Source organism: Cynocephalus volans, chromosome 11 (genome assembly GCF_027409185.1).
Source record: "Cynocephalus volans isolate mCynVol1 chromosome 11, mCynVol1.pri, whole genome shotgun sequence".
Lineage (NCBI taxonomy): Eukaryota > Metazoa > Chordata > Mammalia > Dermoptera > Cynocephalidae > Cynocephalus > Cynocephalus volans.
In genome coordinates this window covers 42,730,366-42,750,444 of record NC_084470.1, presented here as the reverse complement: position 1 = coordinate 42,750,444, position 20,079 = coordinate 42,730,366, and the positions used below count along the sequence as shown (strand labels likewise).

The 20,079-nt window shown below is 40.2% G+C and overlaps 1 protein-coding gene across 2 annotated transcripts in view; it reads right to left on the bottom strand.

Moving 5' to 3' along the window:
* Positions 1-17,663, bottom strand: part of TGFBR2 (transforming growth factor beta receptor 2) — an 82,323-nt gene extending 64,660 nt beyond the window's left edge. The window contains exon 1 of one of the 2 annotated variants that reach the window (XM_063114737.1): positions 17,255-17,663. In XM_063114737.1, coding sequence (XP_062970807.1) covers positions 17,255-17,348 — 94 coding nt within the window. In that variant the 5' untranslated portion in view covers positions 17,349-17,663. The remainder of the gene's footprint in view (positions 1-17,254) is intronic. The other variant, XM_063114738.1, reaches the window with a different exon arrangement.
* Between the last annotated feature and the right edge of the window lie 2,416 nt (positions 17,664-20,079).

Genomic DNA, 20,079 nt, shown 5'->3' with positions numbered 1-20,079 from the left:
CATAATCTGATTATTTTTTGCCTAACAATCCTTTTTATCAGAAACCCTTTGATCGGTTAAGAGACTCTGAGACTGGCACCTGCAAGGACAACTGCTGTCCACTGCTGCTTATGAGGAGGGGTCCGAGGTGGCCCGCAGGCTGATTGCCCACTTTGGCCATGGCTGATGGAGCTGGAGCACTGCCCCTGCGTGATCAGTGGCAGGCACTTGCCAGCTTCTCATCTGTTCCTTGAAGCAAGTGGAAAAGTGCGACCCTGGGCAACAAGTGGACAGTGGCGCCCCCCTTGAATCATACCCAGCCTTTCAGAACCAACCATTTTCTCCTCTGGAAAGCTGTCCTTACCACCCACCTCCAACCCACATGCTCTGCCTCCCTTGGTCTTGCTTTTTAACCACCTTTATTGTGATGTAGTCTTTTAGATGGGCCTGTGTTTACCCCATTCTGCGGGTGAGTTTTTAGAAGTAAAAGAATTTTGATTCTCCCATAGCTGGACTCCAAAACCTTGCTCGTATATATTACACTGGATTTAAAGTCAATAGATGGGAGGTTTTGAACCCAATAAATGGTACTTCTTTGCCATGGGACCTAAAGTAAATGTCTTGACCTCTCTTGTCAAATTCTCCATATGTAACCTATCTGCGTTAGGCTAGATCAGTGTTTCTCAACCTGGGTTCCACCTCAGAATCATCTGGGGATCTTTTAAAATAATGATGATGGCAAGGCCCTCAGGTTTGAACTTCCAGGAGTTAGAATCAGAACTTCTGGGGGTTTAGCTCAGGCACTGGGATTGGTTTAATAGCTCTCAGATGATTCTAATGTGCAGCCAGGGTGGAAAAAAATAGATTTCAGGAAAGGACTTATTCTGTATGGAGTGGAGAACTTAATAGGAACAAGAGCGGTTAGAGATGGGGGCACAGCAGACAGAGGCAGACAGGCCTGCAAGTGAGGATTTCCAGCTCTGCCTCCAGCCAGCTGCTAGGGAAACTATAAACTGCCTTATAACGGAATCTTATTCTAAATGTACACATGTATGGTCAAGCCCAATCCAAACAACTTTTTTATATGATTCAAACTCTCATAACATTGAGAGATGAGGCAGGGATCATCAAAAAAAGTGGTTCCAGGGCATTTGTTACCTTTGTTTAAATTCTTCCCAGAAGATCATTTTCAGATTAATTTCTAAGTACAGGTTTTACAAGTTCCTATCTTTTTAAAGAGTGGAAATTCTTTGCCAATCACCAAGAGGACAATAAGCTCAAAGGAAGATCTGTTTGAAAGATCTGAAGAGCAGGTTTCCTGAGAAAGATGAATTTCTAAAATGTTTTGGCCCCACCAGTCCCCACGAATAGTGAATTCAAGCAGAACTACGTGAGAAGGCACGTCTCCCTTTAGATAATCTAGCACAGAAGTAAAGAAGGTAAACAATTCCTTAGATCAGAATTAACAGTTGTAGATAAGCTTTTCCTTCAGAAAATCACAACACTAAAGAGAAATAACACAAACAAGGTAATTTTTAAGTCGATATAGCCCTACAATTTTATTTCTCTTCCTAGTCTCTGTGATATTTTTCTTTTTATTCCATTAAACAAATCTATATTGAGCACCATCTATATACGAGAGCTGAAGAAGGACCATTTCAAAATTTTCCTGGTACAATGATATCTGCCCAAACTGGAATCAGTATGTAAAAAAATCACAAATTTCAAAGGATTATATAAAAGGTATTATTTCCAAAATTTTACTATGAAATCATTTTTTAAAAGGAAGTACATAAAAAAGTAACACTGAAATCTATTACAGTTTGAAGAAAATCTCTCCAATTGTAATAAATTCATGAACCCAATCATTGTTTAATGAAATTCATCTTTGCTGGAAAATCTCCACCAAGGGGGAAGAACCACAATGATCCACGGTCCCAACCAAGCCCACTGAAAAAACTACCTTGACAAACACTGGTGGAAAAGAAGGAAAAGAAATCTTTATCACAGTGCTAGAGCAAATTTAATGCATTCCTTAATCAAAGTTAGGTTAACATCGTGACTCAACTTCTCTTTTCATGTTATGGGGAAAATAACACTTATATACAGCAAGTTGTAGGAAAGCAGGAGTATAAATTAGCCTTGCATGCTGGCAAACCAAATGCTATTTCTGCTAATGGAAGTCATTCTTTACCAAGTCCCTTGAAAATATCATCGTCATACAGGCAGGCTTTGCAACTCCTCAAAGTATAACATCTTGTACATAAAAGCAATTTGACCAAGTATTAGATGTCTGTGTTACTTGTGTACTGCCAGTCAAAACAACTTTGTTCCTCTCTATACCTTTATTCAGACATTCAAATTTAAGAAGTTCTGGGAAAGGAAGCCAAAGATACACATGACCTCTATGTCTATATGGTGAAGAAGTGCCCTTCCTATGTAAAGATGCCCATATTCTTAATTATGTTAGGCATTTTGATGCTCTGGTGAAGAGCAAAACCACAGGACTGTAGCAACTGGCATAACCTTTTTATAAATGGCAACATTTGTCTACTGACAATGGTGATATAACCCTCAAGAAGGCAGACCACATGGTGTTTAAAAGAGAAGCTGTCCCCACAAGAAAAGCGGTAAAGAAAAATGACTCATTACATCGTTTGAACTCCAATATGACTGCTGGACAAAACCCTCAAAGAATTGTGACTTGAAAGAGGAAATTCTCCAGTCCTAAATACGGCTTCTAGTTTTCAAAGCAAGAACAAGACTTTTCATGTCAATCCTTCCATTCTCTCTTCTACAATTTAGCTACTGAGATGTGAAAATATGATGGGACCACAAATTTTTAGCTTAGATTTAATTACAAATTAAGCAGTGAGGGGGCACAATGACTAAAAATGGTAAAATGGTGAAAAGATAAATTCATGATACTTTACAGTGTCTGAGTGGATGAAGAGTCCTACTACAGCTTGGGCAGATGGTTTTATCTTTCTGGGCTTCTATTTCCACATCTGCAAAATAGGATAATTATACCCACCTCAGAGGGTCATTGCCAAGATTAAATATGACATGTAAGGGAAACTGTTGTAAAAATAGTAAAGCATTCACTAATGTAAAAGATTATTAAAAGATTATTATGACCAGACATAGTCAATATGTTTTCTTCAAAGTTATCAGACTAGAGTTTTTTTTTTCCCCACTGGTGCTCTTTCCCCATAAGTCTCAATGACAGTAAAATTATTCAAATCACTTCTCTTTTCTGTTTTCCTAGCACTAGTTTTTTATCTGCCTGGACAATTAGGTGAACTACTTTTTTCAAGATCCTTCTTACTTTTAATATTCACTTAACAGCCATTTTAACAATGAAAGACATTTTACATGTTCCCAAGAGGCATGTGCCAAAGGGCTGTGGGCAGAAATGTTCATTAAAACCAGGACTTTCCAGTATTTCCCTGGCCACCACTGATAACAGCACAAGAGCCCATAGTAAACTAAGAGTTAAGTGGCTGCTTTCAACCAATACAATCATCAACTACCCACTCTGATCCCTTTGTTTTCTTATAACTTCAAGACACTTCAATTTCAAAAGCATAAGAGCCAAGTCAGCCTCATGATCATGTTGTGTAACATGGGAAGATGGTTTAGGACAAGTGATGCCAGATCAATCAAACTCTCCCAAGCTTTTCAGGGGCTCACTCCAAAGACTCTTTTGAAGATAAATTATATTGAAGTACTGATCATAATCAAAACAGTCCATTGTATCAGAGGTCAAGTATTGTTTTTCACCTCCTTTCCCAGAACTTCTTAAAGATGAATGTCTAAAGAAAGATATAGAGAAGAACAAAATTATTTTGACTGGCAGAACAAGACTTACACAGACATTAAATATTTAGTCAAGATGTTTTTATATAAAAGAAGTTATACCTTGAACTTTTAAGAAACTGTATTCCCTCCTCTGCCCTGAAGACACACAGGCATCTCATTAATAAACTGGAAACAGGCAACACTCTGAGTTTGTGTAAATGCTTTGTAAAGTGCTGAATAAATGTGAATGATTATATAATTGCCACAAACAACCTCACCAACATCAGCTTTAAAATACTGTTAGATAAACATTTTCAACAGTTTTGAAAGACAACCAATGGCATGCCAAATTAAAAGTATTACATTTTAACTATTTCCAGTAAGAGCCACAAAATATTAAGACTTAAAAGTATTAAAATTCTTATGTCATCTTCTTGTCCCCCATAGATGGAGCAGCTAGGGCACCGCTAGTTCATGTCTAAATAATGTTATCAAATCAGTGGTAGCTCCAGAATTCCCACAGAGGAGGGGTTTCATGGGTGATGATCTGGCTGGAAGGAGGCGGGATACATCTCTGAAAGCTCTGCTTGCACAAGAAACACACTACTCCTGATGCCTAGACTGCATGTTTATTCAGGGTGGCTTTGCAGGGAGCCTGCGGGAGGAGAAAGCCGAAGGTCTTCCCAACTTTCCCTGGAGACCCACTTCTATCAAGAAGGCTTCATATTGAAGTCTCCTTAGCAAGTGTTGCTTTAACAGCTTTCCAAACTGTGCAACCAGCTTTAACCTTTGCAATATGGGAAACTTGCTCCCAGGCAGGTAGAAAGGTGTCTTCAGGGCAGTCTCCACCCTACGCAGACCCTTTCAGCCACCCTTTCTCCAACAGTCTCAGTGACAGAAGATAACCTATGATTCATAAAAAGGAAAGGCAGGATGGCAAAAAATTGTTCTGAGTCACACAGTATGATTTACTTTTTGACTTTTTCTGGCCTCTATAGTCATAATGCATCGAGCCGTCTACATAAGATTCATATACAAGGAGATAAATGAATCAAAAGTGGCTTGTAAAGGATGGAAAAACAACAGCCCTTAACACCCACACACTGCAGCACCCCCAAATTCACAGAAACTAAAGACTGCAAACAGAGCAAACCTCCACTGTAAAGAGAAACTTACACAAAGCAGATCATTCAAGATTTCCCAAAAGACTATGTTTCTGTCAAACAGTACTACAGGTGACTGTCAACAACAAAGCCACTTACATGCACACTTGGTGGTGAGAAGATAAGCAGTCTAGAAAAAAAAAAAAAAAATTCACCACCCCCAGACTTGGATCTATAAGCAGTTTCTCTCATCTTTAAAAGCAATGAATTCCAAACAGCAACAGTCTTTTAGTGAGAATGCCTGCTTAGTGTTAGGGCAAAATCAGACAGATGATTCTCCCTCAAAGAGTTTTCATTCTATTAAAGAAGTTAAAAAAAACACACATATAACCACAGGTGGGATGGTGAGCAAGGCCATATGAGTGAGAAAGTGAGTTCATGAGCAGGAGAAAGAAGGAGAATCAGAGGGGACGAGAAAGGAAGATCCAACAGAAGGAGTGGCATTCAGGCCAGGCTTTATTCCAAGAGGCTTGTAGTTGTTATAGGACTTGTGTAGAAAATGGGAAAATTTGGGGGATGGAGAATGGTCACAAGCTAGGAAATGTGAAAGCAAAAAGGATGTGAGAGAAAGCCTTGTTCAAATGGAGCCAGGGCATGAGGCGTACACAGTAGACTGGGCGAGGGGGAGAAGTTTGGTCTCATTCACACATGCAGCCATCAAACCAGTCCTGAGGCCCATCTGTGTGCAAGGGACTTGTCATAGTAGCCCGGGACACTGAGGTAGCCCCTGACTTCAAAGAGCAAGTGAAACTCATGTGAGCACCTACAATTTATGGAGAGAATCCATGGATGGCTTTAGCAGGGGCCGCATATTCAAAATGATGTCTCGGGGGAGATTTAACTGAGGGCATTGTATGTGCTTTGATGAGAGAAGGGACAGAGGATGTCCACAGGCAGAAACCAATTAGGAGATTCTTAGAGATGACAGAAAATAAGAGTTTAGGTGTGCGTTGTGGTTGTGGTAGCATAACTGAAGAGCAAAAATGAAACAAAATGGTTATGCATAATGTAACTAGGTTCCTGTTGTAAATAAATGTCTGATTAAGAGATTCTAGGTATTAAGATCTAAAAATTATTCTCATAAATTGAGATTTGATGCAACAGGAAGCAACATGAGATATGAGTTGCAATGGAAAATATTTCTGTTCTTTTTTTCTTGGCCAAGTATAGTTCAGATGTCAAAGACAAATTTTTTTAAAAAGTCAGAAAGTAAAATGATTTGGAAAAATCAGAAACTAGTGAGAACTGGTTATTGTGGCCACTGTGTTACTTAACGGCATTAGTAACTGACAGGGACCCATAATTCTAGAAGACAAAAATCGTTTAGGCACAAAAAACTGCTTTATGGAGAGTAAAATACAGAAGCCAATCAATGAAAATGCCAACAGTGGCACTCTCAGAACAGTCTAAATAAATGTTGAGAGATTCAAAAAAAATTTAGTGAGTCCTCACTGAGCATAAACCAAATAAGTTTCTCAAAACAAAAAAGGAGAATTTTTTAAAAAAAAACGTTAAAGAGTAGAACTACTTCCTGAAAACCCTGGCATTAATTTATTACTTTATTGGGTCCATAATTTGTATAGGGCAGAGGACTACATATTTTAAGAAATGCCAAGGTAAAATAGCTCCGAAATGAATTAAGACCTATAAATGTCAAGGCAGTCTGTAATTAAATGCCTAATGAGGTAAACATGATTAATGCTGTGAGTTCAGCAGAGAAATGAATCCTGGGGTTCAACAGTTCATGGTCAAGGGATGGACACTCAGTGGATGAAAGACCCAGGAGGGATGCTTTAGAGCAACACACTGGTTAAAAACTGACTCTTTTAATTGACTTGCCGCCAGTGCACTCTCTTCTGCTGGCCTTAGTGTGTTAGTTAAATACAGTGAGGAGTCAAAAAGCACTCAGAAAACTAACTGTTCCCTGAATCCTCCTCTTCCTCACTGATGAACAAGCCTGACATGATTCACTGAAGTCACTGCAGTTCATTTGACTCTTCCTTGGAAAATGCTTTAATGCTATCAAAGCAGTGCTTCTCAAACTACAATGTACACATGAATCACCTGGGGATCTTGCAAAATGCAGATTCTGATGTATTAGCTTTGGGGAGGGGCCCAGGATTCTGCATTTCCAACAAATTCTCAGTGATGCTGATGCTGCAGGTCCCTGGACCATCCTATGCACAGCAAAGTATTAGAATATCTTTAGTTGCTGTTATTGGGAGATGATAGAAAACCATCACCTGCAGGGTCAGAATGCTTGAGCTCAAAATTTGGACCTCCATGCACATTACAACTCATGAAAGGTGAATGTTCAGAGAGGAATGAGGCTCCTGAAGGAATGAGAAAGTAAACCAAACAATACTGCACCTGCACATAATGGAAAGTGGAAGCTGGCAGCAAAGGAAAAGACTGGCCTTTTGCTCATTAGAAGAAATAAACAGGTGATAAGACAGGCAACATAAATGATGAGAACAGAAATTTACTCTAATAATAGAAATTATAAAAATGAAAATAAGAATGCTCAGGGTGGGTTGAGATTGTTAAAAATTATTTTACAACAATGTAATTTAAGGGATTCCAGAATAGTGAATATAAAATATGTTACTATTGGAGTTTTCTCTCCTTTTCACATATTTGAAGGGCAAATTCTATCATATGGTCTTTTTTCCCCCTCAAATACTATGTGTGGATTTTAAAGAATAAAACATAAATGTAATATGTAGTAACAAGATAGTTAAAAGTTGAAACAATAGTTAAAAGATTCCTATTCTGTACTAACAAATGTCTACAAACTACACAGAAATGCAATTTATGGGACCTAGCAGCTACTCCCCTGCCTAAAACAGCACTCTGAAAACTGCCAATCTGTAGCAAATTCTGTCTTCTCTGAGAATATTTTAAGAAAAGTGGTGGAGAAGTCTTTGAAAGGCAACAGAACACTAATTATATCCAGACAAGTTTCCTTTCTTTTTCCCCAAAACAGAGAAGCTCCTTTAAGCTTTACTTCTCCTAGACATAGCAAAGCATTTCATAATTTTCTACCTTAGGAAAAAACTTCACAAACACTTTTACCAATTCAAAGGGAGGGAAGAATGAAAACACCATAATTAACCAAAGAGAAATTATACGCATATTACCACCAAAACCAAGTAAACCTTTTCTTTAGCAAGAAGGAATGAGTTCTAGCTGAAGTAAACATGCTATTTAGTCAGGATGTATGCTCAGACACCTGCAGTAAGAAATTTTCAAAATAACTATAGCAGTCATCTCCAACAAACTCCAAGTGGATGTTTGATGTTTATGGTATTTGCCAGTTCTGACCTGTTAGGACTTCTAGTAGTTTTCTATTTTAATTAATTAATTAAGAATTACGTAAAGGTTTTCTAAGTCAACTTCAATGATTTCCTCGCTAACATAAAGAATAAAATGTTTCAGAACAAAAAAAACCTGAAATTCTCACCTAGTCCAAGTCTTGTCACTATACGTAGAAGGAAAATGAGACCCATGGGACCAAAGGACTTAACCTGATCACCCAAACACCTTGATTCCTGGTACAACAACATGCTTTAGTCTTCACCAGCTGTCTCCTAGGCAGAGTCGTTCTAATCTCAAACTAAGGGTCAGATCTGGGTTACCTTTCACTTAAGATCAAGGTTTTGTGATAATTACATATTTGCAACTTCTTTCCTACTTAGCATGAGGCTTTGAAGTAGGAAAATGATGAAAGGTTTCACTAAACCTGAAGGAAAAAAAACTTGGTTTGGTGACATAAGAATGCAGACTTCAGTCTCTGTTTATAACAGGGAAAAGGAGGAGGCGGCGTTATTTTAAATTTATTTTCTAAGTCAACAAGCAAATCCTATCATCAGGCATAGTCTCAGGTCTTGTTGAAGCTGAAGCTTGTAAATTTCAGGGGCACTCTTTAAGAAAAATAATACAATATTAAGAATATAAATTTAGGCATTGAAGTGAATATTTATTTAGAATTAAAGTAGTATCATACAAATTATAAATTTTCAAAAGCGATGAATACCACAAACATAAAATTTAAAAGAAAACAAATATTTATATTAACTGCTTGGCACACCTCTGAAATGTTTTTCCTACATTTTTTGGTTTTATGCTCTTTGATTACCTCTTCCAATGATATTTTGCAATATTCTCCATTGAGAGAACAGAAAAATAATTCAGTATTTCCTCTAGAACTTTTAATCATAATTTGTAATTTATTCTTGAATAATTTGGAGAAGTTTCTTTCAGTTTCATAACTTATAATAGGCAATAACATGTAAAGTTTTTGGATTGTCTCCAAATTTGGGAAAACCTCTATTAAGTTTCTTTTACACATGAGCCATAAAATTCAGGGCAGTGCCCAAGATTTCTTAAATATTATTTAACTTGATGACACTTGTTAAGCACATCCCTCTCCCAGGGCCAGGAGATGGACCCATATCAGGGAGCAGCCGTGAAGATTAAGTTCCAAGCACTTTGTGGCTATTCCACCTGGGCCTACCATATACACCCCTAGCATATTTGATGCATCTTTGAACTCCCCAAATAAAGTGTCTGCTGTACTTAGAATACCTAAACTCCCTGATGGCATAACTGTTCCATGATCCAGACAAAACTATGTCCCTCAATGGATATACTTCATTTTCCCATTGAGGTCACAAGACAGGTGTGACGTTTGACTACCTGGTGTATGAACCAAGCATTATTTTATTTCATTAAAAGAAAATGGAATAATATATGAAAAATGCTAAAGCACTAGAAAAATGTTGAATATTATCAGTATTTCTCTTAACCCCTAGAGTTTTCGAACACCCATGTTACAATGGACAAGAGGTTTATGTCAATTGAGGCAGCCTAGTTAAGTAATACACATGAAGTGCTCAGCATAATCCAGGCAGTAGCAAGATCTCAGTAAGTGTAGCTACTACCATTACTGTGAAATTTGTCCGTAAAGTCTTCTGAGTAAAGCTACAGGGAGCTTAAGGCTAATTCCATTTCTCTATGTAGAAGAGTTTTGCAGAGTTTTGAGATGATGGGTAGTCAGCCATAAAGCAGCAACGAGTTACATCGCATAGTCAATGTATCCTTTGTAATCACTGACAATGTTAACAGACTGACAATGTGGCACATACTGGAAATATGCACATGACCCCATATTTTCCTTCAAAAGCATTCATGCTTGTTTGGCCAAATCCCTAGTTCTCTAAAATGCACAGTTTTGACAATCCTATACCCTGTATAGCATGGGGGGCGGGGGGGGGGGGAAGCTTTTTACTTCTCTAAACTGTCCTATCATCCTCGTTTTCTCTAAAGATGCTTGAAAGGCCATGGATCACTCAAATAAAATATTTACAATAGTAGAAAAAAAAGCATTCAGATAAGTTTCACCTTGCCTTAGTGGTCTCAGTACACAGAGGAAATGCAACTAAGGCACAAGGAAATGTTAAAAACGTTAAAAAAAAAAAAAAAAAGTTAAGTAAAACAGCAAATAGAACAAGTCAGTACAGAGCTAAAGTTCCCTTCAAGAAAACAGAAACTGAAAAACTGAATTTCGCAAAGGAAATACACCACTCTAATTATAAACAAATTCTTAGCTTTTTCATTAGTGAGCAATGTTCTCTACTCCAGGGAAAACATGATACAATTAACAAAAACTAATCTCTACCCATCATCTCTGCAAAGGACCCAACCCTAACACCGGAAGGCCCAGGGCAATAGTGTAAATAGAGGCCCATGTACAGTAAGTCCAAATATTTAAACTTACAAATTAAGCTAACAAACTGCTCAGTAAAATAGGTTTTATCCTTTTACCTTCACTGACAAATATATCTTCCCAACATCTTGGAAGACCAGGTACAACTTTAGAACTTTTGTAATACTCAGAGGCCCTCCTCAGAAATGGGGGGTGTGGGGAGACATGGACCCAAGCCCTGGTCACAATTTCCCTTCCTCTTTCCACTGCCTGCTCCGTCCTGCATCAAGAGAAACCCTGTGAGATGTGTATGGCTGGACGCCCAAGCGTGCATTCTCTCTCTCTCTCTCTCTGCCCCCTTGCCCCACCTACATGAGCTGTCCCTTGTCTGCCCTTCAGGCAGAAGGTGCACAACTAGTGGCAAAAAACAGACCCAAGGGACCCTACAGACTGTAGACACTAGTTCAGGACCATCTGAGCAGGGAATTTGGGGCTCCCAGGTACCCAAAATATGTTCTAAAAAAGGGAAGAGTGTAGGAACTGAGAGTCCAAGGAGTCTCCTCACCCCAATGGCATGGACCTGATCAAAGAAGAATAAGAGCAGACTGCCCTCTATAGACCAAGACAGAGGCCCCTTTTTCCCATATACTAAGCCTGTATTTTGGTTGTAGAGCTGAAAAAATTTAAAGGATATTATTCTATCAGAAAGGGAGTGGGGGGAGAAAAAGCTGTACACTTTCCAGATAGAATCTTAGCAGTAATAGGCACTTGCCCTGTAGCTAAATCTCTTCTAATGATTTATAGCTTCAACCTTATAAACAAAACACAGATACCAGGGAACCCTTACCAGCCTAAACAGGATGCTATAAGTTGACTGCATCAAAGGGGACAGTTGCTCCATGTTGGGTGCCAAGACCTAAAAAGCAGATCGAGGCAAGTAAAAGGCACAAGCAGTCTGGATGCAATGGGTGAGGAGGAGAATCTTAACTACCTACAAGTTTTCAAATTAGTTGGACCTCAAAAGTCAAATTGTTTCCTTCTTCTTCATTATGTTGGATAAATTCTGCTCTTCTTGCCTTCACCAGCAGTTGTTTGAGGCCTATACAAAAATCATGGTCCTATTTATTCGGGATTTGAGGTTTATAACACACATATTTGAAAATGGTGTGTGTCCAATTGTTATTAATCTTCAAACTCTAGGTCACCCACAGTGGGTCTCCCCATTATTCTTCTTCTGATAAGAAGCCATCACCTGACTAGGAACTGCAGTTTCCTGGTGCAAAGAACTCTACCCTATCTTGATTTTCTGTGGTGGAAAGACACGAAGGAGGCAGATCACCCAAGCAAAGCAGGTCAATTAAATCAGGAGCATTGAACAGATGACATTAGATATTCCCCTCTCTCAAATGTGACATCCCTTTACCCTCCCCCCAGCTTCCCTCTGAACACACATGTGCACACATACACCATGAAAAAAGAGCTTTACAGAATGCAAACAGGACAAGCTTAGAACATACACACACACACACACACACACACACACACACACACACACACACACACACACACACACACACACACACACGTGCGCGCAGAGTGAAACCTCAAGTGACCCTAAGCAGACTCCATCTTTCCATTTATATGATAAAGACAATAAAATTTATCTTGCAGGTTTCTTCTTAAGATTAAATTAAATAAGTATTGTCAAGTGGCTGGCTTAGGAGAAGTTCTCAAATGTTAGTTCTCCCTCTCCTCCCTTCACCTTAACTTCTCCCTGAGATAAGTCAATGTGCCTATGCAGCATTCCAAACCCTTCTGACATGCCAGGCAAAGAAGTATAATAATCATTTTGCTTCAGTCAGAAGCAACAAGTACCTGGGGAGCAAAATATTACAAGGAAAGGAGGCAGTGCAAAATAAGTGGTGAGCATTCTTGCTGTTAACACATATCTGCTAAGACCTTTCTACTGAAAATCATAAGTTAAATCTGCTGAAGCTGTACAAATGGCCCAGGAAGGCAGAAGCTAACAAGGTGATAGAGTTATGCTTTTATGTGGAACTTGGCTAAACAGTGCCATGCTCTAGGCAGGAAGTACGTTTCCTCTGCACTCTATTTTAAACCATTTTGGTGGTTTGCATCAGACCTAAATAATATTCTAGCTGCTCTAGAGCAGACAGTGGCTGCTAAGGGACCACACTTCCTTAGACCAACTCTGCTTCACTGCCTATAAACCAAAACATAAAACTCTGATGAAAAAAGAAACTCAAAAACTAAATTTAGATTTCAGCACTTCATTTTAAATAAAAGTGTCCTTTCAGCAACCTTCTAGAAAAACAAAAAAGAATTCGGTATTTACTAGATAATTTCTTGGTAAAAACTTTTTAAAAGTTCTGCAATGGCTTTGAATGTCCTATACTAGTTTAAAATTTATACCTAAAGGGGTTGGATGAAAACTTGTGGCAGCTTTCCACCATGTTTGTCAGAAGTTGAAACATCTTTTTCCATTTCTCATTAGAATATAAAAACCAATTACATAGTACAAAAATAGTCAAGTTGCTTAATTTGATCAGAAATTTAGAATAGTCTTAGCTAAATCTGTGGGTTTTGTAAAACTACTTTAGCTAAAATTATTCTAACTGAAAGTAAAGATTTTACCATTCAAACCAAGCTCTTAAAAAACAGTGACGGATTGGGTGTTAAATGCTTGACCTGATTGCCCTATATCCAGTAGGATGAAATGAAGGCTCAGTTCAGCATTTTCTGGGTGTTCAATGATGTGCCAGGCACTGCGGGAGACATCCTGAAGAAAGAAACCTGAATAAGACACACCCTTTGCCTTTGGAAGGCTTAAAGGTCTAATGGGCAAGGAAGTCACATAAAGGTATAATTTCAGTTTGCTATTATTTTGAGCTAATCTCTTAGCTAATCTCTTTCAAGGTCTATATCCCTGAGGGGACACTTAGCTCAACCCAGGGCATTCAAAGCAGGTTTTCTTAAGATGACACTTGAGTTAAGTGTTAAAAACTGATTGAAAATTAGCCAGGCAGAAGGAGTTCCATACAGAAGTAACGACCTGAACAAAGACACAGCTTCCTTAACTGCTCCCAGCATACCTATGCTTAGTGATATGAACGGACTGGGAATGTGCGGTCTTGGTGGGATGTGCAGCTACAGAGTCCGGTGGCAACCAGGTCACTGAGGCCCTCGTTAGGTCCTATTAAGGAGTGAATAATAATAATAGAGGCTGATATTTATCAAGCACTTACTGTGTTGCAGGCACTATGTTAAGCACTTTAAAACATTATTTCATTTAATCCCCACCATAACTCTATAATCTTATTTTACAGATGACAGCACTGAGGGCTAGGAAATAAAGGAAGCAACAGGCTACACAGCCAGTAAATGGGAGGTGGGTTTGGAACCTAGGGTGGCCTGATTCCAAAGCTTGGGCCCTACACTCCTCCTCCTCCAACCTATCCTCAAAGAAAAGACTGGATGGACACACTGGGTCCATCATGCTGGCTACAGAATGGAGAACAGAATTAAAGGTCAACCAGCGGTCTGTTACAAGGCAGGGATAGAAAAATGATAATAAACGAATTCAAAAATACATTCAGAGAGACTGAGAAGGATACCATTCAACATGCACACCCTCCTAGTGCATTCAGTAAAATATGAGCTTTGAAAATGGGATCTAGAAAATAAATAAATTCAATAATGCTTCCAAGTACAGAGGGTTAAAATATGTATCCTTCTCTTTGCTTGTAATATGTGTCCACCTGTTCAAGTCAATGAGGGCAAAGACCAGGTCTGTCTTATTCATTTGGGATGGTGTCTCCAGGTCTGAACATCCTGCATGGCAAAAGAAGATACTCAATAAATGTTGTTAAGAAGGAAGAATAAGTAATGGCCACTTTTCACAAGAGGTGCCATTCTTGATTGGAAAAAAAGCGTTAAATCTAAACTTAAAGAACAAATTAAAAAGTCATGTTGATAACTGAGGAATGGTAAACTGAAATGGAAAACATGCAACAGTTATATTGACTACACAAGCAATTTTGAGGAGTCATCACCATGAGATGCTACCTCAAAAAGAAGGCAATGAATTCAAAATGTGGTTAGTATTTTGTATAAACCATAACTCGTTAAAAATAAGATGTTAGTAAAGGAAGTGGCCTAGAGGTGAAAATGTGCTTTATGGGAAAAAAAAGCAAGTAGACCACAGATCAAATTCTGGGCCTAATGATTTGTAGTCTCTGACCCTGACAAAAAAAAGCATGTAAAGTGATTTTAGGAAAGTTTATCCCTTTGACACTTTTACCAATCAATGTTAGTCCTCAACAGGAATCTCTTTTTAAGTATCTGAAAAGTAAAAGTCCTATTTTTTCAGATCTGAAGAGTTTTAAGACACTTAAAGTTTTCTCCAAAAGAGTAATTTCTTAATTTTGAGCATTTGAGAAGAGTGAATCTGCTAAGTAAAAAAATATATATATATATTTTTTAAATTTACTTCTTAGGAAATTTGTTCTTATACTAAAATCCTTTGCCCACTTGTCAAGCTACTAAACAGAAAATGGGTTTTGTTTTGTTTTTTTGGTTTTAGGTGACCTAATAGGATGTTGTAAACAATTTCATTTCCTCATATCTTATATTTCATTAATATAATCTGAGAAATGTTTTTAGTTTACCAATTATGTTTTAAAAATCCTAAAACTGTTAACTTAATTGAAAATTAAAATGCCAGTAGAATTAGGTTTCTCGTCTTCATTATAGCTGTCTTCAAACATCAGCCATCTTTGCAAATTTTACTTGAATGAATACAAATTCAAAATGATTCCTTAGTTCAACCATTTTGAAACGTTAATTCCATAAATATATAAAATCTGTGGGTTTTGTAAAACTGTTTAAACACCCAAATAAAAAACCATCAGGCTATCAAACTAATTGTTTAGAAGTGTGTGCATAGATGAAATGAAACTGGCTCATGAACTACTGAGTCTGGAATTTGCAAATCATAAATCTTATTCTTGTAAAAAAAATGTAACGAAATCAGGGCCTGCTCATTTCCTTCTTTTGTAATCAGGAACGAAAGTTTTAATGATTTTTAATGTACACAGAAAATTAAGGTTGCCATTTTAAATATTTATTAGCAAAATATAACTCAGTTTTTAAGAGTCCGGAGTAAAATCTAAGACAGTTAAAATTCTGGTACTACAATATAGGAAAACAGCCAAAAACAAAACAATGAGATCTTATTAAATTGTAAAACTCAAATTTGTGTTAGGATTTTTTGCTTGCAACAGTGCTTCTTCCTCATTCCATTAAAAATATCCATCTTTGAGCCACCTTCAATATAACCCATAATTTTAAAAAGTTCCCAATTCACTTAAAATACTCTGAAATTTACTACTTAGACACTAATGCATATTTCTTCTAGACAAACCTAAAGGTAAGCCTGTGTGTCCCTGGGTAAGTAAAATCTGTGCCTCAGGGTAAGGGGACTGTCAAACCCTCTAAGTCTACGTTTTCCAAAATCTACACAGGGCATCTCCAAATCACCAAAAGGAGGGCGGGGGTGGGGGAGTGGGGGGTGTAAGATGTTAAAGTTGAATGGGATGTAAAATTATCCAAATCTAACTATGTCATTTTACAGATGAGGAAACTCAAGCCCAATGAAGTTATATGACTTGTCCAAATACTCAGTTACTCAGACCAAAGCTGCAGATACTCAGTTATGTGCATCATAGCTGCAAAAATTCTAACTTTCGAGGTCTCACGAGTTCCGCCCTTCCATAACAAACCGTTAAGAACCCAATTTCTGATCTTTTTTTTTTTTTTCCTTAAAAACCTCTTGAGACAGACAGATCAGGTGGGCAGCGGATTTATCATTTTAACCCTTCGGTTTCCATCAACTCCCAGAAGGCAGTGTTGTCCCAGGCAACACCTCCTGCACCCAGCACCTAGCAGGCACTCAGTAAATAACTCTCCGCTTTGCACCCAACCGTGTCCGCTCCCTACCCATCAACGCCAAGCCGTCAACGGAGCCAGCTAATTTTCCTTTAGAAATTGCTTATTGAAACTTGCATCCGATCACTCAGGGCCAAGAAGCCGGCCTGGGGCAATGCGTGGCCATGTGCAGGAGCTAAGGACTGAGTCACTGGCGTTGGAGGGGGGGCTGGGGAAGAGCCGGGTGGGCACGCAGCATCGCCCCGGGCCGCGGTGGCCCCAGGTGTGCAGCGGCTCCGGCGGCCTGGGCGCTGCCGTCCCCGGGCCGCTGCCGCCTGCAGATAACCAACTTCGCAAACTTCCCTTTCCGGGGGTGGGGGCTCGCCTCGAACGCGGCCAACACAACGCCTTTCCTGCTCGCACAAAGGGGGCCAGACGCGTCCCGCGCCCCCTGAAATTGAACTTTCCTTTTCTTTTTCAGGAAACCCTCACCCACCCCGCGGCTACGCGAGTCGGCTGCGTGGGTGTCGCAAAGGGAAACTTTCCCCGTTTCCGCCCGCGCGCCGGGTCCCCGGGGGCGACTGTCAAGCGCAGCCAGGGGGCGGGGAGCCCAGGAGACCCCCGGCGCCCCGCCGAGCCCGGGCTGGGGGCCACTCACCCGACTTCTGAACGTGCGGTGGGATCGTGCTGGCGATGCGCGTCCACAGGACGATGTGCAGCGGCCACAGGCCCCTGAGCAGCCCCCGACCCATGGCAGACCCCGCCGCTCGTCATAGACCGAGCCCCGAGCGCAGCAGGCGGCGCCTTCCCGGACCCCTGGCTGCGCCTCCGCGCCGCGCCCTGTCGGGACCTCGCGCCGGGCCGGCCGGGCAGAGGTGCGGGCCAGATGTGGCGCCCGCTCGCCCGCGAGGAGGGAGCCTGGAGGCCGGCGAGGCGCGGGGAGGCCCCCGGCGGCCGAGGGGAGCTGCGCAGGAGGCCGGCTCCTGCCCCGAGTGTGTGCGCGCGCGGGGGTGTCGTCGGTCCTTGCGCGCGAGTGACTCACTCAACTTCACCCGGGCGCTGCGGGGGAAACAGGAAACTCCTCGGCAACAGCTGGGCAGGACCTCTCGCCGCCCGAGAGCCTTCTCCCTCTCTCAGGCTTGCAGCCCTAGCTCTCTTTAACTGCCAATCATGTCCCCGAGACCAGCCCCTCCCAGGGCTTTGGAGAACTTTCAGCTGCCCCTCACCGCCCACCCACACCACTCAGGAGTTCCTTGCTCCGAGTATGTGCTCAGGAGTGACTAAGTGCACGCGTTTCCCAAAGTTACCGAGCACAGAAAGAGTCTACACTTTCTAGAGCATACCACGCAGCATCTGCTCCCTCACCCCCAACCTTCTTGGGATTGTTCTAGGTGCTTTAGAGCTGCGTCTTCACGCTACAAATCGAGACCCAGGAGTGGATCCTGAAATCTGTATCTAGTCAGTGAGTAGTGAGCACATTTCTTCTAATAACTTCATTCAACTTTCGTTTCAGTTATATATGAACATATATATATATATATGCATACACCCACCGTCACAATGGAAAGTGTTTTTCTTACTGTAGGTCGAAGTCCAGAAGTTTTTCCTCATACTTTAATGTGCATATTGATCACCTGGGAATCTTAAAATGCAGATTCTGATGCAGTAGGTCTAGTAGGCATTCAGAGATTCTACATTTCTTTCAAATTTTCCTTCTTGCTAGGGTGACCAGGTTTGCCTAAGACAATTCTGGTTTAGATGTGTTTTGGAGTTTAAATACCAGTAGAATGCCCTTTCTTTTTTCATGTGTCACAATTAGGTACTGAATTATATGATCAACCTACTTCCAGCTCTCAAAGATATAGAGTCTGTGTAGCCCTCTGATAGGGAGATCTGCCAGTAGTTCATACAGTGAATTCCTTTACCTTGATTGTTTGCAGAGGCAGGTGCCACAGTTCACTGTAAATAAAGGCAAATAGCCCTACCCCAAGCCCAACTCCCAAAACCTTTAATCTGAGTCTAAGACTTTGCTTGATCCTGGAATTTTGACTCTTGTTCCACCTAGCAGCAAAGCTGCCTCTGGATGTGTCTTTTAGGAAAATATCATTTCCCAGCTCTCATGTTTAGGACGTAGGAAGTGCAGTGAAATCAGGAGGGCTGGCATCTTCTTGCCCACCAATAACCTTGCCAAACCTAGAGCCACTTTAGTGCTGGAGGGATATTGAGTTAAAAACCCATTTCCCCCACATCCTACTTGGCTACCCCACCCATGGCACTGCCATTCCTTTAGCAGAAGTCTCCCAACCACTCTCCCTCAGTCAGGACCATTCTGGGCCTTTTCACTGAGTTTCTCAAACTAGAGCTTAAGTCAGTTTTTCAAAATGCAAACCTGGCTATACCAACCCTCTGATTAAAATCTTTTAATGACTTCCCACTGCTCTTGAGATAATGAGTATATGAAAACCAGATCCTTACACATGCCTTCGAGACCCCACCTCTCCTGTAACCTTTCATTTGACTTCTCCGGGCCTGCTGAGAGCCTTTTTTAAATTCCTTGGACAAGCCTCTGCATTCCTCCTGCACAGAACCTTCCCCAGCGTGGACTTCTCTTTCTCTGTCCTTCCCTTCTTCACCTGGCCAACTCCTGGTCTTCCTTGATTGAAACATAACTTCCTTGATTGGCAAGATTTCCCTAACCTTGTATTATAGGTTCTTTTGATACCGTATGCCTTTCTCTGTTAGCACTTGCTATTGCTGTAATTTTTAATTATTTGTGTCATTCTTTAATTTTTATTCCCATCCCCTACTCGACTTCAAATTTCTTGAAGATGGGCATTATCTCTTTCCTTCCACTTTCTGTTGTATCTCCAGCACCTACCATATAATAGGTGTTTAATAAATATTTGTTGTATGAATAAATGAATGAGGTAATAAATATTAGAATAAAATTGTACTTAACTGTCCTAGTTACTTCATAACTCTGGAGAAGACATTTTGTTACCTAATAATTTGAGATATAAACAGACAAGATTTTAGCTGAAGGTGATGTCACCACTACTTCCTTTTCTTAAGAATGGAGAAGTATGTGTGTGTTTCTTCTCCCTCTCCAAATATGCCCAAGTTCCTCTGGACAGTATACGTATACTTTCTTACTCTGCAAAACACGCTAAGGCAAATAAATGCCCAATTGATTTCAAAGGCTTTCTTTTCTGTAGTTATCACAAAGACAGATGTTTCACATTGTTAGAGGCTAGGTTTGAGGTATTTGATTCCATGGTGGAATGTTTAACTGGTGGTCTTTGTTATTTATGATACACTACTGATAAAGTTTGGATGTGTTGTCCCCCTAAAACTCATGTGGAAATCTGATCCCCAATGTGATAGTGTTGGAAGCTGTTTAAGTCACAGGGACAGATCCCTCATGAATGGATTAATGCTCTCCCTGGAGGAGGAGAGGTAGTGAGTGAGTGCTCACTCTATTAG